The sequence below is a fragment of the Cetorhinus maximus genome, unplaced genomic scaffold (assembly GCF_964194155.1).
Source record: "Cetorhinus maximus unplaced genomic scaffold, sCetMax3.hap1.1 HAP1_SCAFFOLD_140, whole genome shotgun sequence".
Taxonomy (NCBI): Eukaryota; Metazoa; Chordata; class Chondrichthyes; order Lamniformes; family Cetorhinidae; genus Cetorhinus; species Cetorhinus maximus.
Window position 1 is genome coordinate 177,482 of NW_027596136.1, and position 25,053 is coordinate 202,534.

Here is a 25,053-nt window from a genome sequence, read left to right on the forward strand (position 1 = left end):
CAGCTTTGAGATCTCATTGACTTCCATTGTGGGCTCCTTCTCATTGCCTTCGTGCAGGCTTTGTTTGTTAAAAGATTGTTCATGGAGGGGATGGGATGTGTAAGGTTTAGTGAAGTAGGCGGTCAGGATGGGGTGGTAGCTCCAGGAATATGGCCAACCCAGTTGGCAACCTGTTCTAGGAAGCAGTGACCCTGGTTTTCTAACTGACAGTGGGTCTCTTCTTTTATGTTACCGCTGGATTCATTTCAATTAGTGCAGTGCAGAGGGATTAATTCTGTAAATTGGATTTTGTTTTCGCCTCTGACACAGAAGGTGGTGGATTTAAATCCGATTTCAGGCTCTTTGGTCGCATAATCTGGCCAACATTCTCAGTTCTGAAGGAATGCTGCACTATTGGAGGTGCTGTCTCTCAAATGAGATGCTCGTTCAAGGCCTGTCTGCCCTTTCAGGTGGACACCAAGGGTCCCACAGCCAGTATAGGAAGACGAGTAGGGAAAGTTAACATTAAGCAGATCATCTGGTCCTTATGTTGAACTTTCTGCATGAAATTCGCTACTGCATTTCCTATGTAACAATAGTGAGTACACTTCAAAACTACTTCATTAATTAGAAGACACTTTGGGATGTTGTGAGGTTCCAAAATGTGTGATTAAAAAATGCAAGTTTTCAGAGTTTATGCATGATAAAAACAAAGGGGTTGTTATAGGTTCCTTATAGGAAGGAGGAGGGGTGGTGGGTGTTAGTTATGGCTCGGACTGTGAAGTCATGTTCCTGCTTCAGCCTGGCCCTTTCCTGACTTGTATGTTGCTACTGCGTCTGACTGCGCTGTTAAACTCTGGGTCAAGGGGTAGGGGGTGAAAGTGGTCGCCCTACACCCAATCAGTCAGATGATGAATATGTCCATTTGCTGTCCCCCTTTGCAGCGTACAGTGGATAGTCCTGACCTGGGTGACTCTTCATATCACAACAACGGAAGCTGTGGACAGAAGTAACTTCAAAACCTGTGAACAAAGTGCATTCTGCAAGTAAGTGTTGGTGAAATGCAAGGGCCAACTCTCCCTGAATGCATGTGTTGAACAAAATCACCCATTGCTTACAGGCCATGTTCTTCGTTACATGGTCTCCAAATGGTTTGTCTTGTAATTATTGGGCTGGTGAGTAGAATATTGAATGTTGGGGTCAGGGCATCTTTTATGCAATGCCTCGTAGACTCCTGACCTTGTGTCAAACCCACCTGTTCAGCCAGACACTTGCAGTTCAGTGAGGTTTCGTTACTTCCTGCCATTTCTCTGCGGGTCACAGAAGTTTATTATCTAAACGGTGAGATGGTGAGAGATTGCAGAGCTCTGAGATTCAGAGGGATCTGGGTGTCCTAGTGCATGAATCACAAAAGGCTAGTGTGCAGGTACAGCAGGTAATTAGGAAAGCTAATAGAATATTATCGTTTATTGTGAGGGAATTGATTACAAAAGTAGGGAGGTTATGCTTCAGTTGTACAGGGCACTGGTGAGACCACATCTGGAATATTGTGTACGGTACTGATCACCTTCTTTAAGGAAAGATGTAAATGCTTTGGAAGCAGTTCAGAGAAGGTTTACTAGACTAATACCAGGAATGGGCAGGTTGTCTTAAGAGGAAAGGTTGGACAGGCTAGGCTTGTATCCACTGGAGGTTAGAAGGGCAAGAGGTGACTTAATGAAACCTTTAAGATCCTGAGGGATCTTGACAGGGTGGATGTGGAGAGGATGTTTCCTCTTGTGGGAGAATCTTGGACTAAGGGTCATTGTTTAAAAATAAGGGGTCGCTCATTTAAGACAGAGATGAGGGGAATTTTTTTCTCTGAGGGTCGTGAATCTTTGGAACTCTCTTCCTCAAAAGGTGGTGGAAGCAGAGCCTTTGAATATTTTTAAGGCAGAGCGAGATAGATTCTTGATTAACAAGGGGGTGAAAGGTTATCGGGGGTGGGCAGGAATGTGGAGTTGCGGTTACAATCAGATCAGCCATGATCTTATCGAATGATGAAGCAGACTCGAGGGGCTGAGTGGCCGACTCCTGCTCCTAATTCATATCCTCGTATGGTCTAACAGCTGTGGCTGAGAACCTGAGTGACCACCACCTCGCCAGCATGGCTTGGCAGTAATGGCTAGGACTGGCACAAATAATGGCCACAATACCGCCACCTGTTCAATCACACCGTGTTCCATTCACCCATCACTACCTTGACTCCCATTGACTTGACTATTCCAACACACTCCATACTGACTGAACCACACATTATCTGAAACTCTGCTGTCGGTATTCATACCAACTGCTATTCACCCATCCCCCACCCCATCAACGCCTTTCTTTAAACTCACTATCATGTAACCTCCTCCAACCCTCCTTATCTCTGTAGCCTCCTCCAGCCCCTACAACCCTCCCTATCTCTGTAACCTCCTCCAGCCCCTACAACCCTCCGAGATCTCTGCGCTCCTCCAATTCCGGCCTCTTGCCCATCCCCGATTCCCATCACTCCACCATTTGGCGGCCGTGTCTTCAGCTGCCTGGGGCCCTAAGCTCTGGAATTCTCTCCCTAAACCTCTCCACCTCTCCTTTGAATATGTTGTTTCAAATCAACCTCTTTGACTGAGCTCTTTGGTCATCCTAATCATCTTTTTGTGAGACTGAGTTTTATTTTTTGCTCCTGTGATGTGCCTGGGGAGGGTTTACCATGATAAAAGTTTTGTCGCAATGCAATGTTGTGTGTTGATTAGACCCAGGTATGAGAGGCTAGGAACATAAGAAATTGGAGCAGGCGGCCACTTGGCCCTTGAACTGCAAAAGCTGGCTCCTGAGCCAAAACGGGAAAGATCCAGTGTCTTCCTGGGGAAAATGCAGATGTGACCTTCAGTGGTGAGGGTAAGATTCCCCTACATTGCCCTCTCCGTGGTTCGTGTGTGAGGCAGGCTTGCTTGGAGCTGCCAGAGGCTGCCTGCTGCTCCATCGGGGGCTTGGGGCAAGGGCGGGAGGGAGCTTTGTTTAAGGACCCGTTGGACTGAGGTGGAAATGGTGCCTGATGACCCTAAGCTTTACGTGTTCTTCCCCAGACGGCAGAGGAATGTTAAGCCGGAGAATTCCCCCTATCGAGCTCTCCTCAACTCCTTGGAGGTGACTGAAAAAGTCGCCAGACTGCAGCTAATTAATGAAGTTAATAAGGTAAGTGTGAATATGCAGGTGGAAAGCTGCCCTTTCCTGGCTCAAGGCGTTGGTGGAATATGGTGAATTATCGGACCTGGGTCCACTCGGAGGTGTCCGGAGAGTATAATCCGGAAATGATTTGGTGAATACATGAATGAGCCCAAAGTTGGGGCCTGAAGCTTCTTGATAGAGTAGATGGAAGAAACTGTTACCACTGGCAGGAGGGATGGATAACCAGATTTAAAATAATTGGGGAAGGAACCAGGGGGAAATGAGCAATATTTTGGCACAGTGAGTTGCTATGATCTGGCACGCACTGCCTGAAACAGTTAATCGGATAGCTCTTTCAAAGAGCCAGGACAAGCACGATGGGCCGAATGGTCGTCTCATGTGCTGCATGTTCCATGACCTGGAAGCATTTGACAATAAAGACGGATGTTTTAGTTGGAGATCCTTTATCCTTATTATCGGGATCACACATGTTTTCTCCACCCCTTTTCCCACTTCTAACAGGAAGGGCAGAGCCTGATGTCAGTTCCTGTCAGAAATTCCTGTCCTTCTCATGGTTAATCAGGCAAAGCCCCAAACCCATTATCGTTTCCCAGGGTTATTTACTTTGCCTTCCGTCCCCTGTGGTCACCCCCTCTAAAATCCACCTTGCTGTCGTCTTGAAAAAGTGGCCTGAACTGGGAGGAAGGAAAGCCAGCACAGGAATGAGGGCAGGGACCACTAACCATTCAGGGTGAAACTTGTCAAGTACCTGAATTTAACCAACGAGCTTGATGGTGCTCGTGGAGCTGAACAGACATTGCATTGTCTACAAAGCAAGGCAGAAAATAGGGTAGATGGGGGTGGGATGGTGGGGGGTGGGGTGGCGGGAGTGGGGGTGGGTGGGGAGCGAAAATTACTGAGAGTCTTGTCTTGCTCTCTTTCTGTTGGCCGAGCCCTGCTGGAGTTACAGAGACGTCAGTGTGTGTGTCTTTTGCAGGTTCCTCTACTACTTGAAGTGTATGGTCTTCAAGGGAATATGACCAGGATTAAAATTAATGAGTTGAATCCATTGAGACCGCGGTATGAAGTACGGGATGTATTAATACACGATCCACCTACTGTACCGTAAGTTGCTCGACTGCTTGCTTCAGTTCTTTGTGCACCTATAAATATACAGTTAAATAATTCCACTCCTTGTCGTGAAATAATTGAACAAATTGAAATATCTATTTATTGAAGCAACTTAAAAATAACTTTGAACTGAGTGTTATTGTTTTGGGAAATGAAAGCAGTGGCGGTATTCAGCGCCTCCTTACAGCCATATTGTTGTACGATTCCCTGATCAACAGGGCGGTTCACTGGCCCTGTGCAGCCCTCGAGCACTCTGAGACGGGCCTGGGTTAGTTTTAAATAGAGCCAGCCCTAATGAAGATAAACTGTGCACTTTCCACCTTCAGCTTAACGGTTGTTGGGAAGGACGAAGGCAGCGTGGAGCTGGGCTTTGGAAACAAACTGTACAAACTGATCATCACCTCCAAACCATTCAGGATGGACATCATGACAGGCAATGAGCTGCTGCTGAGTATTAACTCTCGGGGGCTGATGGTGTTCGAGCACTTGCGAAAAAGGAAGGACTCGTGAGTACCTGACTGCCTCAGTTAAAGGAGAAAAATCCGGGGGTTGAGGGGGAGTGGGGGGGGTGGTAATATTCACCAATTATTTCCTGTTGTGCCTCTTTACCCACCCCGTGTAGACCGGGGAACTTGATATGAAGGAGGCTTACTTTCACCTTGTTTTATTATTTTCTGTTTCTGCAAGAGTTTAAATATTTGACCCGACAGAATAGAATCTGCAGTGGTTACAGAGGCCAGTGAACTCCAGATCCTTTATCTGTGACTGTTCTGCTCTAACTTCCTGAAATCTCTTATTTCTTATTGGGTTGTGGTGGCCCAGATATTATCTCACCGTTTTGCTGATTCATCCCACATTGAAATACATTGGCTGCTTTCTGTGTTGATCTTGTCATTCAGCCCACGCGATGGCAATCAGTATTTACCCTCACTTGAGTAAATAGTCCTAATCATACCTTGTTCCTTCATCCACTTGGCCAATCTAACCTTAAATGTTGGCATAACTTTTGGCTCCGCGACTATACGTGGAGCTGAATTCTTACAGCTTCACTGCTCTCTCTGTTTAAAGGAGATTCTGTCGTATGTTCCAAATCCCTTATGTACATTTCCCCTTGTTCTGGACCCCTCAGCTACTGGGAAGAGTCAGCTTCTATCTGCACTGCCTTTCATCGTTTCGAAGCACTTTTATTATATTGTCCCCGTCATTTACATGGTCCCTATGTAAATAATCGCAGCTTTTCAGTTCTGTGTTTTGAATTTGTATTTCCTCAGACCAGGCAGCGGCCAGGCTAGTGAATCTTTTGTTGCAACTGTTAGGCCCTAATATTCTCCCTGTCGTGTGAAGCCTACAGTCTCATTCAGGTTTTAATGGGCTCATTGTTACCTCTTATCTTTTTTTTAAGCATTCTCTTGTGATACCTCTTTGACCAAGCTTTTGATCACCTGTCCTAATATCTCTGTGGCTCAGGGTCAGGTTTTGGTTTATAATGCTCCTGTGAAGCACCTTGGGATGTTTGATCACTGTAGGGATATGAGTTACTGTTGTTGCTGTGTACCAGCCAGAAGGGCTGAAATCACATCCCTCCCTTCCCCATGTAAAGGACGGGGCTGTTTCCTGTGTGATTGATGGATTTTTCTTTCCCATTTTGTCAAGAATACCTTGGGTGTTGACTTGGTGTGTTTTTTTGAATATCTTATCTGTCTGTAGTTTTGTTATCAGGAAGGGGTCTGCTGGTCTTTCTCTCCTATTTCAGCTATTGGAACTCTCCCAGTTGCACCATCACTTCAACCCCCATAAGGCCTTTATTCCCAAGGCTGCACTCCTCAGAAGCTGCTCTGTCTGTTTGATTCCACACTGCTGATTTCAGCATTGTCCTCTGGTCAGTCAGTCAGTGACTGCAGCCCGAGGCCTAAGAAAAGGGGTGGGGGGGTGGTAACCAGTCTGGCTTCCCTGCTGGACAGTGCAGATATTGGGTGTGAACCGGAGGAGGCTTGGCTGTGATGTTTGGAGATCATGCTGTCACTCTAAGCTCCCGTTTGGTGTAGTTACTGGGCTCGGGCACCACAGGGCTGCTGGTGCCTGAGGAATCCTGTCTCTGTGTTGGGAGTGAACAGCTTCAGTGATTCGTTTAATTGTCAAGCCCCCCTTCCCATCATCGAAGTCTCCCAGCTCAATGATTTTCCGATCAGTCTGACCATTAGAGCTGGCAAATTTAGTTCCCGCAATCTCTGCTTCCCCTTCTCTTGGCTTTGTTTACGCTGGGCCCCAATAGCTGTGGTGTGCAGGAGACAGGCAGATTTCTTCCCTTATTGTCATTGGTAGAAAGCATTGTATAAACTCTTGGTGTTTTACTGCCTGAACAACATCAACTGAAACTCATTTTGTTTTTTTTTTGTTATTTTATTCCATTTGTTTCTTCCCCCTTTTTGCAACTCCCTCTCTCAGTTACACAGAAAAAATTAGTAACACAGTCGGTAGCATGTGGAGTAAGATCAAGAACATGTTCATTAGGTAAATGATGCACCAACGCTGTCTTTTTAGTCCTGTTTGTGCACCTAATGATACCATTGCTTAGGGTTGCAACGATATTAAAGCAATGTGCAGCATTGGAATAGCTCCATGCAGGTCATCCATGTGGAAATGTCCCCTTTGAAAACAGGCCAAAACTTATATCTGTTAATTTGATAAATATTAATCAGTTGCCCAGAATTTCCATAGGGCACTTAACTCCTATGATTTTGTGAAATGTTACCCAATGCTGGAGGCCCAGTGCCGCTGAGGCTGCCTTCTATCATCCTGGTACCATGATAATCACAGGGATTATTCTCGATTGATTCGTCTACATGAGTCAGACATGAGGTGAGGAAAACCCTCCATGGTGGAGAACTTTGGGAACTGTCTTCCTCCCTCGCTCTGCTCTACTCAGCACACACCACCTCTCAATTGATCTCAAATGCATGTGCACTTTTTATTTGCATTGTGCTTTGCGAGGGGCTGACAAAGCGGAGTAAAACACCTCAGGCGGCTTTAAACATTACATTGCAAACTTCTATTTGAAACAGGTGTCAGTGCCCCCTCGCTTCACAAGGGTACAGGATGTTCTGAGGGTGGGGTAGGAGATGTCAGGTTAGCCGTGTCCTGGAACAGGTTCAGCCATTCCCACTCAAGCCTGTGGGGGATGCTTAGTGGATACCGGAGCGGTGTCTTCCCACCACGCCGAGATTGGTGAAGAATTCCCCCAGGGGGCTGTTCTTGTAGTGATGGTTGTAGCATCCTGGAGCACCTCACCCCTCCCGCCTTCTCTAGATCGGGGAATGCTGAACCCATAGTAAAAGTGATCCAATATGTAGTTGGCATTTCTTAGCTGCCTTGGAATGCTAGATTGCTTTCCTTCCCTCTCCGGAAATGACTTGAGAGAGCTTGGTGCCTGCGCGTGGCTAAGGATTACTCCGAGGGAGGAGTCTGTCAACAAAGATGAATCCTAAAGGGGCAGTTTGCATCTAACCCGCCCTTTTGAGAGGTGGATGGGATGCAGTAGTGGGTTTGTACCCTGCTTGATTTCACTGCTGAAGTCACTGGGGCAGAGGGTAAATGTTGGGTGGGATGTAAAATTGCCCCACCTGATTCCATGGGATTGTTGCCTGGTGAATGAGATTGAAACGTCTGCTGCCTTCTCTGTGTCTGAGTCCAGTAATTGACTAAAATGTAACTGAGCATGGCTGACCTGCTGCATTGACTCCTCCACCAGCATCTTGAGCTTCAGCCCCTCCCCGATGCCCTGATAATACCCCTGTGCCTCTCTGCCTCCCTCCCTCCCGCTCTCCCTGTTGTCACTGGCTGACTTGCGATAGTAATTGGGTGGGGGGAGGTTGGGGCAGTGCATCGAAACATTCACATTTTGCGGGGTGGGGGGTGGAATAACAGCATGAGTCCTGTCCACACCCCTGAGTGGAGAACTTTTCAAATTCTGAGGGAGGGAGGTTACTTGACCCCTGGATGCTATTACATGGAACCTGGTGGCCTGCAGGACCAGGGCACATTCACCTTTTTCAACTTGGGTAGATCAAGAGAAAAATCAACTCTTCTCTTAACCACCTGACCCCACCCCACCCCACCCGACCCTGCACAACCTCCAGCAGAAATATCATCTTTTGTCCCGACTGAATCTGGCACTGAGCTTGTAGTTTAGACATCTTGAAAAGGAACAGCAAAGAGGCTTTGGTTAACCCGGTTCCACAGCCTCAGAACAGAACTCTGACACTATCGAGGTCATGTCAACTGGGAGTGAGGATCAACTGCTTTCAATCAGGTTTGGGGTTATGTGGAGACAGCACGGAGTACCTCCCTCCCGAGTAGTTTAGTAGAGTAGTTGTTGACTACATTAGCCTCTGCGTTAGTTTGGACTCCCATCTCCTGTTACCTGGCTGTTCTGTTTTCCTGCTTGCTGTTATATCACAGCTAATTTTAACTCTTGCTTGTACCTCTTCAGTGTAATTTTGTTTTTTAACCTTGTTGACCTGGCTTAATTGACAGTAAAGTACCTGCTGCTGCCACTTGCGAATGCCCTTGCTCTCTCGAGCTGCTGGGAGGTGCATAGCGCCAGTCCTGAGTGAAGTGTGCACCACTTCATTGCTTCCCTTGCCATTACTGCTAATGTCTTTGTTCTTCCTGCTGTCCTTCCTGGCCCCCACTCCGAGGATGTTGGCTGCTCGCTGGTATCTGGTTCCATTGGTGCCCCTCAGTACGAAAGGCATCGTTTGAAATGTGTGCCAAGGCACTGAGGGTCAGCAGTGGGGAATGTGGCCAATGGCTCAGGTCACCAGATAGTTGTATGGGAGCCTTGGCTGGTTGATTTCCCCTGCCAGAGCTAGTGCCATCATTCCTATCCTAGCTGAGCCCCCTACCGACGGTGTGGCTGTGGAGCAACGTGAAGCTCACCTCCTGCCTCTCTCAGCATTAAAATAAATCTGACTTGGTTAAGGTGCGGTTGGCAGGTGTGGGTCTCGGGATGTGAACTTGAGGGATGGTGAAAGTCAGAAAAGCTGCCAGTTTGAATGCAGTGTCTGAAACTACAACTGAACCATGTACAATGTTATCGCTGCAACCCTAAGGCTAAAAATGGGAATTTGCTGCTTCTAGCTGTTTTGTGACTCGAGAGTGAAGCTGGAAATGAGCCCTGTCCCATTCCTAATGTGATTCTGTTCCTGTGTTTGTCAGTCACCCAAAATGGCGACTTCTGATCGCTCTGATTAGATCTGTAAAGATGGTTTTGCTGCAGTGGCCTGATTGAGAAATTCCCTGAGCAGTAGCTATCCACAAGCTGGTCGCTGTGACACCCCACGGTATTTTTATGTAAAATTATAACTCGCTTCGCATTTTCTGTGCGTGACCTTTTTGGAATTCTCTTTAACATTCCGAGGCATGACAGGCTGAAGATGTCTGAGCAGTGTAACAGTGTGTTTGCTTTACTGAGTCATGCAAGCCCCAACTTTGATTCCTGGCCACTGCTGCGTTTGCTAGTCTTGGGTCTGAGGGTAGCACCTAGCCCTGATGCTCTTCGACTGAGGAGAGGGGGAGACTTGACCAGAAAGGCTTTGGCTGTGAAGAGAGCCTCTGGAGATAGCCCACAACTGACTCTGTGACTGTAACGCTAACACTTGCTGTTGGCATTGCTGCATGAGACACAGTAGTGGGGTGACATGCCAGAGTGTGTCGGAGCTCCCCACCTCAGCAGTGTGAGCAATGCCCTAATCCTACAAAATCTACCCCGAAATTTAACTCCACAAGAATATGTCTTGCAAGCTTCTGAACTTATTCTCGAATTCCTCTACCACTCCTTCCCCTTCTTGAAAGGGAATGGTGTTGGTGGGTTGTTTTACTAATAGATGTCCTGTGACATTGCTCACACTCTAGTGCACTGCTTCATAAACACAGGGTGTTATACCCTGTACAGCACAATGTGGGCAAACACAGCCAGAGTTTTAATTGCTGTTTTGAGGGAAGTTTGCAGATTGTTCTTCAGGTTCAAAGTGTGATATTCTGAAACCCTCCTATTGAATGGACTGTACTGTTGATGGGTAAGGGCTCTTTGTAAACAGATCTGATCGCGGGATTCCTGTAAACTGAAAGCTGTTTAAAACCCGAGCCCAAATCTGAGATTTGGGGAAGTGTTGTTCCTTGATGCTTGTGCATGTACGGGACAGCGACCAGGATCTGCATTGATGGGGCCGTCTGTATTATCAACCAGATGTGTAGTTTTGAATGGGTCAGTTGTTTGAGGTAAAGACTACTCCCTGCTGGAACTTGCCACAGAATTCCTCCATTTACAACACTTTAAACTGGGGCTTAATAGGGGTAGTGTTAGGCACAAATTCCCCAGGAGCATTGAAGTTAATTCTCCGGAAGGTTCCGAAGCTGTTCCAGCACTGTCCTAGAGACCAGGAGCTCTAAAACAGTCTCAAACGTTCCTCCACCATGGCATCTGTCTTCGAATTTGAAGGTGGGGATTGAAAAGTGAGGCGACTTGGCTGTAATATTGTTGACCGGTTGCACCCTTTGGTAGTGGAGCACTGTTTCTGACCAGCGCTGCAGGGATGGAGCTGGTAAATGATGACATTAATAAGCTGGTATAGACAGAGGACAAAGCAAAAATGAGGCATTAAGAGCAACAGAGCATTTACAGAACAAGAAGTCAGTGTTCTCTGTGCACGCGCTGCCACTGCACACTGCTTCGGTGTCCATTTCCCCATCTCTTCCATCAAATGAACTCTAATATTCCTCCACTATTCGACAGCAAGAGGCATAACACTCCAGTATACCATCTGACAGGAGCAGGGAAGGCTCGGGGAGATTTAGTAATGGCAGGAAGGTTGGTAACCAGAGGGACACAGATTGAAGAGAAACCAGAAGGGGAAATGAGAAGGATGTTTGTTTTTGTCTTTGACACAGCGAGTTGTTGTGATCTGGAAGGCGCTGCCTGAAAGGGCGGTGGAAGCAGATTCAATAGGAAAATAGGAACCTTCAAAAGGGGAATAAAATAGTTAAGATGGAGAAATTTGCAGGGCAATTGGAGAAAGTGGAGTGGGGGTTACTAATTGGAATTGATTTCTCAAAGAGCCACCACAGTTACAATGGGCAAATGGCCTCCTCCTTGTTTGATTTATGTGGCTGAATGGGATGGCGGGGGGTTGGTCACCAATGATGCATTTATCAGCAGGGGCGTGTATTTGTTTTTCTCCTGTCAGTGATGCGACATGCCTCTCTAGCTGCAGTGAAAATGTATAGGAATTTGGGAGAGTCTGTCCTGTCACTGTAACTCGAATTCTTCCAGCCACTACAACACATCCAGCTGCTTCAGGAATAAATCCTCTGGGCTTGTTGTTTTAATTCAGAACTTGCTTCTGAAGTCACTGCCCACCTATCTCCACCCTGCCCACTTCACTGGTCATCTCTCTTTCTGCTGTGAGTTACTGTTGATTGTTCACATTGTTGAATTGAAAGTGTGTGTGTGTGTGTGTGTGGAAGGGATTGAGGGACACTACTGCATCATCCAACCCCATCCAGAAAACCACATGGAAGCTGGTTTGGATCGTTGCCTGCTCTGTTTAAAACCTCAAGCCCCCATCTTTAAGTAGGCTCTTCAGAAACATTTTGGAGACGACTGGGGCACCAGAAGCCCATTATTTTTTCCTGCTTTCTCCCACCTGGGATATGGAGGGAAAGGCAGGGAACTGGGATGGACAGGATAAAGCAGCCACGGTTAACAGGGATAGTGTAGGTTCAATTGGTGCGGTTTCGCTGCTACTATATAAACCGATGCTAGGGGTTGGATTAATTGTGGACTGGTTTTGGCAGGCTACGGGTTTTGATGAATTGTCACTAAATACCCCAGAGCTTTGGCCATGATCTTGATCCCAACTGCTGCTCTATCTCCTGTCTGGTGTCAGACACAGCAATTCTCAGACTTTGTAGCTGTGCAGACTGCCTTGTACTAACTCCTGTAGTAAAGCGAGGAAGTATTTGTGAGGACGCGGGAGGTGGCTGGTCTCTTTTTAATGGAGTGGGCAGTTTGGAGTATCCCGTTAAAACTGCCTCCCCGATAGCCGGGCGAGAGAATCGAAATGAGAGTGTGTGATTAAAGCAGCAGGACTGTACCATTTCACTTTCCCGTGTTTTAGTGAGGAGAAGAAAGAGGAGGATGTGGAAAATGAGGTGAAAGAAGAGAAGCAGGCCGGCGATGAAGGAATGCAGCAGGCGGGTCAGGTAGGTCAGAGCCACTGCACAGTGATGTCTGCGCCTGTCTGTGTTTGTGTAACGAGATAATAGATGTACACAGAACAAGCTCTGCGCACCTCCCAGAGCTAACGGGCTGAAAATGACCAGCACTCCCATGGCCGGCCGCAACATCATGACCAAGCGCTTTTTATCCAATCCTCTGCAGCCACGTAATCTACTGATGAGACAAGAAAAGAGGGGGGGACAAAACCCGGGGCAAATTAGTGAAAATATATTCTGGAAAATTCCTCTCTGACCTCACCCACCTTCCTTGGGTGATGTAAGTCCAGTGCTTTTGATAAAGATCCTTGCCTTCTATATCCAGTGTGGCCTCTGTCCTGGCCTAGAATTCGTCCAGTTCCATCTCTCAACAGACAGCTAGCACCCACTGCATCAGCCAGCAAAGTATTCTGGGGGCTCCCTGCCAAACCCAAAGCCCACACTCTTCCCTACTTTTGCACAGTTTAAACTCTTGTCCCCACTTTCCCCATTCTCCCTCACCTATCAGTCCAGCCAGCCAGTGATTTTATGATGTCTGTCAGGTCTGTGTAGCTCTAAAGCTGGTAGACCCACGGGTAGGCTTAGATAGAGATGATGTGGGGGGAGACCAGAACTAGGGACCATCAATATAAGATGGATAAACCTAATCGGGAATTCAGGAGAAACTCCCTTACTCGGAGCGTGGGGAGCATGTGGAACTCGCTCCCACAGGGAATAGTATAGACACGTTTGTGGGGGAAGCTGGATAAAGACGAGGGAGAAAGGAATAGAAGGATATGGTGATAGGGGGGAGATGAAGAGGGGGTGGGAGGAGGCTGGTGTGGAGTAACAGTGACAGCGTGGATCTGACGGGCTGATTGGCCTGTTTCTGTGTTATATATATTCTGTGTAATTGTATAATTCTTTCTGCAGCCTGAAGACAAAGATTCTCAGAAGGAGAGTGAAGAAAAAGAGGATGAAGCTGGAACGTGGGAGGAAACATTTAAAACTCACACGGACTCCAAACCCAATGGTAATATTTTGCAGGGAGAATACTGCAGTAGCAGTGGTGCTGTGTAATTACACCCGGTCCAGTATTGTGCAGTAAGGGAACTGACCTAAATGCCGATTCTGCGATTGGAAAGAGAGCTTTAGTGGTAATACTGGGCGATGCTGTACATGTTGGTCCATGGGAATCAACCTAAATCCCAATTCTACGAACATATTCACGCAGCTTAGTGTCAGCATCGCTTCAGCAGGTATCACTCTCGTCTCTGTGTCAAAGTCGTGGGGCCCGAGCCCCACTCCAGAGATTTGAGAATGTAATCTGGCCGATACTGCCTGTGTCAGTGCTGAGAGAGTGCTGCACTGTCAGAGGGTCAGCGCTGAGATAGCACTGAGAGACATAAGTACATACGAACTGGGGACAGCAGAAGGCCACTCCAGCCTGCCCAGCCATTCAATAAAATCATGGCTGATCTGATTGTAACCTCCCACCTACCCCCGATAACCTTTCACCCCCTTGTTAATCAAGAATCGATTTAACTCTGCCTTAAAAATATTCAAAGACTCTGCTTCCATCGCCTTTAGAGGAAGAGAGTTCCAGAGACTCACGACCCTCTCAGAGAGAGAATTTCTCCTCATCTCTGTCTTAAATGAGCAAACACTGTCGGAGGGTCAGTGCTGAGGGAGCGCAGCACTGTCGGAGGGTCAGTGCTGAGGGGGCGCCGCACTGTCGGAGGCTCAGTGCTGAGGGAGCGCAGCACTGTCGGAGGGTCAGTGCTGAGGGAGCGCAGCACTGTCGGAGGGTCAGTGCTGAGGGAGCGCAGCACTGTCGGAGGGTCAGTGCTGAGGGAGCACAGCACTGTCGGAGGGTCAGTGCTGAGGGAGCGCTGCATTGTCGGAGGGTCAGTGCTGAGGGAGCGCTGCATTGTCGAAGGGTCAGTGTTGAGGGGGCGCCGCACTGTCGGAGGGTCGGTGCTGAGGGGGCGCCGCACTGTCGGAGGGTCGGTGCGGTGGGGGCGCCGCACTGTCGGAGGGTCGGTGTGGAGGGGGCGATGTGCTGTCGGTGTGGAGGGGGCGATGTGCTGTCGGTGTGGAGGGGGCGATGTGCTGTCGGTGTGGAGGGGGCGATGTGCTGTCGGAGGGTCGGTGTGGAGGGGGCGATGTGCTGTCGGAGGGTCGGTGTGGAGGGGGCGATGTGCTGTCGGTGTGGAGGGGGCGATGTGCTGTCGGATGGTCGGTGTGGAGGGGGCGATGTGCTGTCGGAGGGTCGGTGTGGAGGGGCCGATGTGCTGTCGGAGGGTCGGTGCGGAGGGGGCGCCGTGCTGTCGGAGGGTCGGTGCGGAGGGGGTGATGTGCTGTCGGTGTGGAGGGGGCGATGTGCTGTCGGTGTGGAGGGGGCGATGTGCTGTCGGAGGGTCAGTGTGGAGGGAGCGCCGCGCTGTCGGAGGGTCGGTGCGGAGGGGGCGCCGCGCTGTCGGAGGGTCGGTGCGGAGGGGGCGCCGTGCTGTCGGAGGGTCAGCGCTGAGGGGGCGCCGCGCTGTCGGAGGGTCGGTGCGGAGGGGGCGCCGTGCTGTCGGAGGGTCAGCGCTGAGGGGGCGCCGTGCTGTCAGAGGGCAGTGTTCCAGATGAAATGCCCCCCCACGTTATTTGGTTCTGGGACCAATATTTATCCCTCAACCAACATGCCTTTTTTAAAAAAAAAAGAACCTGGCCATTGTCACATTGCTGTTTGTGGGAGCCAAATGTAAAGCACTTTGGCACATTCTGTGGATGCTAAAGGTGTTATATAAAAGCAGGCCCCTTTGTTATAAACGGTGATAAAATGTGCACTTGCTACCTGACCCTATCTGGATCTAAAGTGCAGCAGGGATGTGCTGTGAGGGGATGTAACTTCCCAGGTACAGTGCAGTGTACTGACTGGTGTGCAGGGTCCAGTGTACAGGTACTGCCTAAAACCCTGCCCCCCCTCTGAGGGAAGCCGAGAGCTTGCCTTGTCATTTCCCAAAAGCACACAACGGGGGGAGAGGTGGGTGGCATAAGCACCTGCAACGTGACTGGGCACGTAGACTTGCAGCCTAGGAGGGCTAGGAGCAAATGCCTGTGCTCTTGTCACTGGGGTTGGATGCTGCACAGGATAATCTTGGGACCAGTTAGACAGATACCGTTGCAAGGCAGCATGTGTAAAGTTCTGTGTGCAAATAAATCACACTCTAGTTCCTGATCCAGTTATATAACTTCATTTATTCTCTTCTAAGTTCTGTACTCAAGAAGGCCAGTAGTAGGCCACTCAGCTGCTCAAGCCTGATGTGCCATTCGATAAGATAATGCTGGTCTGACTGTGCTCTCAACTCTTAATTTCCTGACTGCCCCCCATAATCCTTGACCCCCATTCTGATCTGTCTAACTCATCCTTGAATATATTCACTGACCCAGCCTCCAGTAATCCCTGGGGAAGAGAATTCCACAGACTAACAGCCCTCAGAGAAAAAAAATTTCTCCTCATCTCTGTCTTAATTTGGCAACCCCTGATCTTTAAACTGTGTAACCGTACTGTGGATATGAGGGGGTTAATCTCAGCATTGCGATGGAACCGAGGCTGTGGTCAAAGGGTAAGGGGTGTTCATTCTAACATGCCAGTCTGTTGCTGCAGGTCCATCCTCTGTCGGCCTAGACTTCTCTCTCCCTGGCTTTGAACATGTATATGGGATTCCAGAGCACGCTGACAACCTGAAACTCAAAACGACAGAGTGAGTACCAACCACCGAGGCTCAAAGAGCAAACTCATAGTGCAAGAACCAGTGGGAATCAGACACCAGCAGCAGCAAGTGGGGAATTTTGTTTGGTATCTGAATATTGTGCCCACTTGAATATAGGGTAGGTTAGGTTAGGAGGTTTGTAGAGAGACCCCCTACTAGTGACCATGGATGTAACTCTTCACCTTTTATCAGCTGTGGCTCAGTGTGTAGCACTCGCCTCGGAGACAGAAAGCTATAGGTTTAAGCTCCACTCCAGAGGCTTGAGTCTCAACCCAGGCCAACACTCGCCGGTGCCAGTACTGAAAGTGCGCTGCGCTGTTGGAGCTGCCCGTCCTCTGAATGAGATGTTAAACCAGGGCCCCCTCGGGTGGGGGTAAAAGATCCCACGGCCACTATTGGAAGAAGAGCAGGGGGGAGTTCTCCCCGGTGTCCTGGGGCCAATATTTATCCCTCAACCAACATCACTAAAAAACAGATGATCTGGGTCATAGTCACATTGCTGTTTGTGGGATCTTGCTGTGCGCAAATTGGCTGCTGTGTTTCCTACATTACAGCAATGACCACGCTTCAAAAAAACAAAGTCCTTCATTGGTTGTAAAACAGAGTTTGTAAAAAGCACTGTAGAAAAGGAAGTTCTTTCTCCACTCTCTCTCTCCCTGACTGTAAGTGTATTCTGCTCAGGAACATGCGTGGGAGTTTGTGGGTGCTCGCTCCCAGCCACACTGAGCTCAAGACGGGAGTCACAGTAAACAGTTGGTGTTTCAGATTCTGTGCGTGTAAGTGATTTTATAATTGTGTTCCTTTTCTTCCTCAGTGGTGGAGACCCGTACCGTCTGTATAACCTTGATGTGTTCCAGTACGAGATATACAATCCCATGGCTCTATATGGGGCCGTACCTCTTCTGCTGGCCCACAACATCCGCAGGACCCTGGGAATCTTCTGGCTGAATGCTGCAGAGACTTGGGTCGACATCAGCTCCAACACAGCGGGCAAGGTGGGCCAGCTCCCTTCCGCAGGCGCTGACGCTTCTAACCTTGGTGTATGAATCGGGTAGTTCCAAACCCTCCCACTCTATCTGGAGGTCTACATTGTGGCAAAGAAGGATTAGGATTGGGAAGTACTGATGGGGGCGATGCCAGTCTTGGATTTTCCAAGGCTGCAGATACTGTAAGGGAAGGGCTGCTGAAGGGAGATTTGCACAGTTTGGGGGCTCTGGGCAAACGAATGTGGTCATTGCAGGAGACTGTCTACTCCAATTACTCCAAGAAACATTAAGAATTGTCAGACTCTGGGTTTGGAGGTAGATGTGATCATGAACTTCATAGGATCACTGGTTTAAATAAGGAGGAGTAGAGTCAGAAGCTCGAAATGACTAGTTCACCATCAGATTGGGTTTCACCACACGAGGGAAAGGGTATTGGACCTATTTGGAACAACACAGGAACTGGCAGAAGCCATTCAACCCCTCGAGCCTGTTACAGTCCAGTTCGGGACCATTAACTTTTTTTGTTTAAAGTGGACCAAGATTGAAATCCCAGTTACCCACTAGGAGAATAAAGTCACAGGATTCCACCACTGTAAACAGACAAAATAAACTTTACTTAAAACAAAGTCAGGAAAGTGAAGCAATCTACAGTATCCATCTTATACTCGCTAACATTCAGAATTAACGTGAGGTTTTTTTGTCACTCGTTCATGGGATATGTGTGTCACTGGCTCATCTCTAGCTGCGCCCTAGGGCGTTTAAGAGTCAACCACATTGCTGTGGGCCTGGAGTTACATGTAGGCCAGACCAGGTAAGGGCAGCAGTTGCCCCTAAAGGACGTTAGTGAACCAGATGGATTTTCACAACAATCGGCAATGGTTTCGTGGTCACCATTAGACTTTAATAGATTTTTATTGGATTCAAATTCCACCATCTGCCATGGTGGGATTTGAACCCTGGTTCCCAGAGCATTACCCTGGATCTCTGGATTGCTAGTCCAGCGACAATACCACTACGCCATCGCCTCCCCCTAAGTATGAATTAACAGGCAAACTGTGGTGGAACACACCACACTGCACATGAAATGTCAGATGTGACCAAGACAACCCACAAATTTCTCAGCCACCCACCCAGACATCAGTGACCACTGAGAGTCACAATCTCTTGTTAAAACTCTGTCTCCCTCACAACAGATTTCAACGTTTCACTTTCGAAGATCTAGCCACTGAATTCCCTCTAAAGCCACTCTGACTCAGACTGCCTCAACAACTGCTTGCCGCCCAAGGGTTCAATCTCTCCTCAGACTGTGTCCCTCGGGATTCACATAGCTGTACTCTCACCTTTAACTACTGGCACAGTTCCAATTCTTTCGCAGACTGCTAGCTTCTCTAAGCTGGCACTGCCTCGGGTTTCTCGGAACTCCAGTCTCGTGGGGGCACCGAGCTATAAATGGCACGGAACCAACAACCTTCTGATGCCTTCTCAGCTCCCCTGGGCTCCTCCTGACCCCCAACTACCTGGAGCCTGCTAACAGCTCCCAGGGTTTCTCTGTGAGCTGCAAGCCACATGAGGTCCAAACTGCAGTCAACAGTTACACCGAACACGTCCCAGGGCTTCTTTACACCTGCTAACAGCAGCACCTTTTTGGTCTGGATCCTCTTCCCCTGTTGCAGAACACTCAGATTGACAGTAGAGAACCTTCTTAAGCTTGACAAATTCCCATGACAACCTCAATTGTTCACTGAAGGTTTTTAAACTAATTTATCGCTAACTCCCAAAGCAAAACATCTCTCTGGGCTGCACTTCTTTACAAACAGTGTAGACATCATGTCTCCAGCTAAGTAAGACCACCTGCTGTTTTATGGCTCTATCTTTCTACTCTGACTCTATTAAACAAACATGAGTACCCTTCTGAACTGCCATTTTCTTTTGGGTGTTCTGGCAATCTCTGAAGCCCAGCATTTTAGTTAGCTTACCTTCATAACAGCAATCGTCCCAGAACCAAACATCACCGTTAAAACGTTAGCGTAAACCGTGAACGAGATGGTCACCAGAAGCCTGGTCCACCATTCAGTTAGGTCATAGCTGATCTGAGCCCTGCTTGTCCTAACTTCCCTTTTCTGCACACCCCATTGATACCCTGGGTACTGGAATCTAGAATATTGCCTGAAGAATGACAGGCTGCTTGTGCTGTTTGACGCGTGGCCTTATCCTGACTGACTGTCACCTCCAGTACTGTACAGGCCCTTGTACAATGGTGCTCATGTGAACTTGGCGAGATTTTGAATGAAGGACTTTCAGTTGGGAGACTGTGGAAAGACGCCCCCGCCTCCCAGTGTTGAGATTGGAACGTGTAATGGTTATGTGTGTTGTAAGGTATTTGGTCATTCTAACCAAGCCTGATCCCTTCACAGACTTTATTTGGGAAGATGCTGGATTACGTGCAGGGGGCGAATGAAATCCCACAGACTGATGTCCGCTGGATCTCCGAGAGTGGGATCATCGATGTTTTCCTGCTCCTGGGACCGTCTCCGTTTGATGTCTTCAAGCAGTACGCCTCACTTACAGGTACATCAGCCGGGAGGTCGCTGCAAAGGCCGGAGTCCTGACCCTGCCTTCCTGGTGTTTGAAATAGTGCTGGGAAAGGGCTGGGAGAGTGGAGAATATAGAGCTTTGAGGGTGCCTTACTGAAGCTCTGCATCCGTCACTGACATAGGAGCAGGGAGGAGGCCATTCAGCCCCCTGAGCCTGTTCTCTCATCCTTTGTGTGACAGTGTTTCCAGACCCCCCCCCCCGCCACCAACCACTGGAAATGGGTCCCAGTGCCAACTCCTCACCACCTGTGTCAACTGTGGGCCTTTTTGTTAGCACCAGTGCATTTCTGAGACTCCTAGAATGAGACAGCATAGAGAAGGCCATTTGGCCCATCGTGCCTGTGCTGGCTCTAAAAAAGATCTATCCAGTTAGCCCCACTCTTTCCCCACCCCCAACCCTGCTCTCTCTCCCCCACAGTCCTGCAAATTTCTACTTTTCAAGTATTTATACAATTCCCCTTTTGAAAATTCCTATTGAATCTGCTTCCACCGCCCTTTAAGGCAGCGCCTTCCAGGTCATCATAATGAACTGTGTTCATTTTAAACTTAAATTCTCATCATCTTTTACCTCCCCCCCCCACAACTCCCCGCCAATTCTTTTGCCAATTACCTTCAGTCAGTTTCTCCCTACTTACTCTGTCAGAACTCTTCCATTTCAAACAACTTGAAAGTCCCCCTTAACCTTCTCTGCTCTGAGGAGAACAGCTTCTCCAGTCCCTCCACATGAACTGAAGTCCCTGGGAACATTCTAGTAAATCTCCTCCTCTGCACCCTCTCCGAGGCCTCGACACCCTTCCTAAAGTGTGAGGCCCAGCGTGGGAGACAATAGCTGGGGCCTAACCAGTCTTTGTAAAGGTTCATTATAACTTCCTTGGTCTGCACACAATGCCTCTCTTTTTATAATACCCACACTTGTTTTTTTTAAACAGCCTTCTGAACTTGTCCGGCCGGTTTCAGAGATTAGTGTATGTACACTCCCCAGGCCTCTCTGTTGCTGCCTCACCTTAAACTGTACCATTTAGCTCATGTTGCTATATATTAGATTGTGTGCAGCCCAAAAGCTTGGTTCGAGTGGAGCGCGTGTGACCCGCTTCGCAGAGCTAGTACAGACACGAGGGGCCGAATGGGCACCTCCTGTGCTGGATGATTCTGAGAGCTGCAGTCTTGAAGGAGATGGATGAGTTGCAGGGGGTAGACTGCTGATTGCTGTTACTGTTTCTCCCCTGGCCCCAGGCACACAGGCTCTGCCCCCTCTCTTCGCCATCGCTTATCACCAGTGCCGCTGGAATTACAATGATGAGGACGATGTCCAGAGTGTGGATGCCGGCTTCGACGAGCACGATATCCCATATGATGTCATCTGGCTGGACATCGAGCACACGGACGGGAAGCGGTACTTCACCTGGGATACCAACAAATTCCCGAATCCCAAGGACATGCTGCAAAACCTTGCCTCCAAGAAGCGGAAGGTAACAGAACAGAAATGTAGAAAGGAGAGGGTGTGGGAATTTTTCTTTAATATTCATTCAGGGAATGTGGGCTTCGCTGGCTGGCCCAGCATTTATTGCCCATCCCTAGTTGCCCTTGAGAAGGTGGTGATGAGCTGCCTCCTTGAATGAATTGCACATCTTTTTACTTTTGGAAAGCTTCACTGCCTATAGATCGCTAACTCTGCTTCACTCGTCTAGATGGTCAGTATAGTCGACCCCCACATCAAGATCGACAGTGGCTACAAGGTTCACACCACCATCCAGTCTCACAACTACTACATTAAGACTAAGGATGGAAGTGATTATGAAGGCTGGTGCTGGCCAGGTAATCGTTACAAATTGTTCCTGTACTCTTTCCTGGTGCCTGTTTGCCTCAGCCTTTTTTAAGATTCCTCTGCCTGTCTCAAAAGTCTCAGTCGTCGGGGATCAGTATCTCAGCAGCAATGACAGCTTGCATTTATATAGCGCCTTTAATGTAAAACAAGCCCAAGCTTCACAGGAGTGTCATCAGGCAGAATTTGACACTCAGATGTTAGGGCAGGTGACTAACCACGCAGCCAAGGAATTGGTTTTAAGGAGTCTCTTAGAGGGGAAGAGAAATTTGCAGAGTAAGTTCCAGAATTTAGGGCCCAGGCAGCTGAAAGCAAGTCTGTGAGTGAAGGAGGTCCATTAGAGTCTAGAACGGAGGAGCGTGGAGAGCTCAGAGGATTGTAGGGTAAGGAGGAGGCTGCAGAGAAAGGAACAGGATGAGGCTGTGGATGGGGTTTGAGCACGGTGTAGGTCAGCGGACACAGGATGATAGGGAAACAGATTGGCATGAGTTGGGATATGGGGAGCAGAGATAAAAGCAAAAAACTGCGGATGCTGGAAATCCAAAACAAAAACAAAAATACCTGGAAAAACTCAGTAGGTCTGGCAGCATCGGCGGACAGTTAACGTTTTGAGTCCGAATGACCCTTCAACGTAACTAAGTAAGCAGAGCTTGATTGATATCAGGATTACAGAGGGTAGGAGGCTGGCCGGGAAGCATTGAAATAGTGAAGTCGGAGATAACAAAGACATGAATGAAGGACATTGGTGGTTCCCTGCATCATCTCACTGCGTGAGCTCTGACCAGAACACATTACAGTGGCTCACTAGTTCAATGTTGCAGCTATATTGTTCAGGATAATCCATACACTGTTGGGCCTTGAGCTCCTTCTCAATATCACCTGTAACTATTTCGATGCCACTCTCACTGGCTTCTGCCATCCATTTTGTTTTCTGCACCATGTTACCTGTGTAGCTTGCAGCAGATTTTTGGGCACTAGCTAAGTTCTGCTTAGCTTCTGAAATGCTGATTACTGCAGTTTTGTTTTATATTGGATGGTGTGAGTTGATGGATGTAGAGTGTAGTTAATGCCAGCGATTTAATACTTGTCTACTTGTCCTAGGTTCTGCTGGCTATCCTGACTTCACCAACCCCGAGATGCGATCTTGGTGGGCCAGCATGTTTGCCTACGATCAGTACGAGGTCAGTTAAAACCCTGTAACGTTCCAGAACTCGTGTGTGGGTTTTCGACAGTGGACAGGGTGGTGTGTCAGCACACTGTCCTTTCAATGCAGAGAGCTGAACTTCAATCTAGGGCAGACTGGGAATTCAAAAAAACTAGCTGGCAAGATCGGAAATGAAATGGTTTTGACTTGTGAGAATGAATTCCGAGGTACAGAATTTGTCTGTCTTTCACCATGAATTACAGATCTCTCCTGCAGGATGTCAGTCTGGTAGAGAGGATGGATATTCCCCGGGGCTTGGTCTACCTGGAATGGTTGTCCTCTACATTCTACTCGTTCTGTTCATACAGACAACCGCCCACCGAGTTCTTGTTAATGCTGGGTGTGAAGAGGGAGAACGTTTCTATCCCAGCTGTACTCTCACGTGAAGAAAGAAACTGTCGTTTGTACATCATCATCTTTAATAATCTCGTAACATCTCAAAGGTGTTTCACAGCCAATAAACTGCAAGTGTAGTCACTGTTACAGGAAGCCCGGCAGGCAGTTTGTACACAGCAAGACCCCACAAATGACAGTACGATAATGGCCCAGATTGTTTAATTTTAGTGATGTTGCTCGAGGGATAAATATTGGCCCCAGGACACTGGGGAGAACTCCCCTCTGCTCTTCAACACTGGCTGTGCAACATTCCCTCCGTACGGCACTGGGTGTGTCAGCCTGGATTTATAGATTGAGGTCTCTGGAGCATGGCAGGCAGCCGTAGAGCTGAACCCCCAGCAAGAGCCAGGCGCGGGAACCCTGACTCACACTTTGCCCCCTCCATGACCTGGGGGTCAGTTGCAGAGCTTCGGCTAATACACAGCAGAACCGGGATCAAACCCTGAAACTCCTGAAGAAGCTGCACTAAACGATCTGAAATATTTATCTCTCGTCCGACATCAGAAATAGATCCGCTGGGTCATTGTCACAGTGCTGAACGTGGGATCTTGCTGTGCGCACATTGACTGCTGCGTTTCCTACTTAACAAGAGTGACTGCGCTTCAAAAAAAAAAGATTCAGTCTGTACAGCGCTGTGGAATATCCTGAGATGGTGAATGATGCTGTAGAAACACTGGTTCATTCAATAACTGCTGCAGAAATGCTGTCCTCACAAGCTCCTCAAACTAACATACTGGTGTCTGTTCCGCTCTCAAATAGTGAAAGAAGATACTTGCAGGGCTATGGCCAGTGGTCCTAATCGGATAGCTTTTTCAAGGAGCTAGCATAGGCATGATGGGCAGAGTGGCCTCCTAAGCTGTATGATCCTATGATTCTCTCATTGGTCAGAATGTTGCAATCTTCTTTGTGAACCTCCAGCCTCCTGCTAACTCACTGTCTTGCTTTCTTCTTTTTGCTGCCTCTTGTCTTCAAGGGGTCCATGGACAATCTGTACACGTGGAACGATATGAACGAGCCCTCGGTGTTCAATGGGCCCGAGGTGACTATGCATAAAGACGCTGTCCACATGGGCGGCTTTGAGCACAGGGATGTTCACAACCTTTACGCATTGTATGTGGTGAGTACCAGGCAGATTGTCGGGGCAGGGGTGCTGGGGGGAATGAAGATACTGCTCCCAGAGCAGGAGGGGTTCACTTACCGTTTATTGTGTATATGTTGCACACATTTCTGGAATGTTTTGCCCATTCAGAAACTGAACTGGACTAGCCGTGTCAATACTGTGGCTACAAGAGCAGCAGGTCAGAGGCTGGGAATCCTGCGGCGAGTAACTCACCTCCTGACTCCCCAAAGGGGCTTAAGATGATTCGATAGGGTGGATAGAGAGAACTTATTTCCTGAGGTGGAGGGGGAGTCCAGTACAAGGAGGCAGAACCTTAAAATGGGAGCCAGGCCGATCAGGGGTGATGCCAGGAAGCACTTCTTCACGCAAAGGGGAGTGGGAATCCGGAACTCTCCCCCACAAAAAGCTGTCAATTGGAAATGCCAAAATTGGTAGATTTTTGTCAGGTATGGGGATTAAGGGTTTTTTTTTCCTTCTTTCATGGGATGTGGGTGTCACTGACCAAGCCAACATTTATTGCCCATCCCTAGAACCGAGTGGCTTGCTAGACCATTTCAGAGTCAACCACACGTAGGCCAGACCGGGTAAGGACGGCAGATTCCCTTCCCTAAAGGACCT

The 25,053-nt window shown here is 48.4% G+C and overlaps 1 protein-coding gene across 2 annotated transcripts in view; it reads left to right on the top strand.

Annotated features, from left to right (window-relative positions):
* The window catches only part of LOC144672905 (neutral alpha-glucosidase AB-like), a 35,708-nt gene that overhangs the window by 307 nt on the left and 10,348 nt on the right, over window positions 1–25,053 (top strand). Inside the window, exons 2-15 of one of the 2 annotated variants that reach the window (XM_078534904.1) lie at window positions 924–1,025; window positions 3,087–3,195; window positions 4,166–4,293; window positions 4,626–4,805; window positions 6,745–6,810; window positions 12,477–12,561; window positions 13,486–13,585; window positions 16,208–16,304; window positions 17,128–17,308; window positions 19,714–19,867; window positions 21,127–21,362; window positions 21,582–21,708; window positions 22,817–22,896; window positions 24,289–24,432. In XM_078534904.1, coding sequence (XP_078391030.1) covers window positions 924–1,025; window positions 3,087–3,195; window positions 4,166–4,293; window positions 4,626–4,805; window positions 6,745–6,810; window positions 12,477–12,561; window positions 13,486–13,585; window positions 16,208–16,304; window positions 17,128–17,308; window positions 19,714–19,867; window positions 21,127–21,362; window positions 21,582–21,708; window positions 22,817–22,896; window positions 24,289–24,432 — 1,789 coding nt within the window. The remainder of the gene's footprint in view (window positions 1–923; window positions 1,026–3,086; window positions 3,196–4,165; window positions 4,294–4,625; window positions 4,806–6,744; window positions 6,811–12,476; window positions 12,562–13,485; window positions 13,586–16,207; window positions 16,305–17,127; window positions 17,309–19,713; window positions 19,868–21,126; window positions 21,363–21,581; window positions 21,709–22,816; window positions 22,897–24,288; window positions 24,433–25,053) is intronic. The other variant, XM_078534905.1, reaches the window with a different exon arrangement.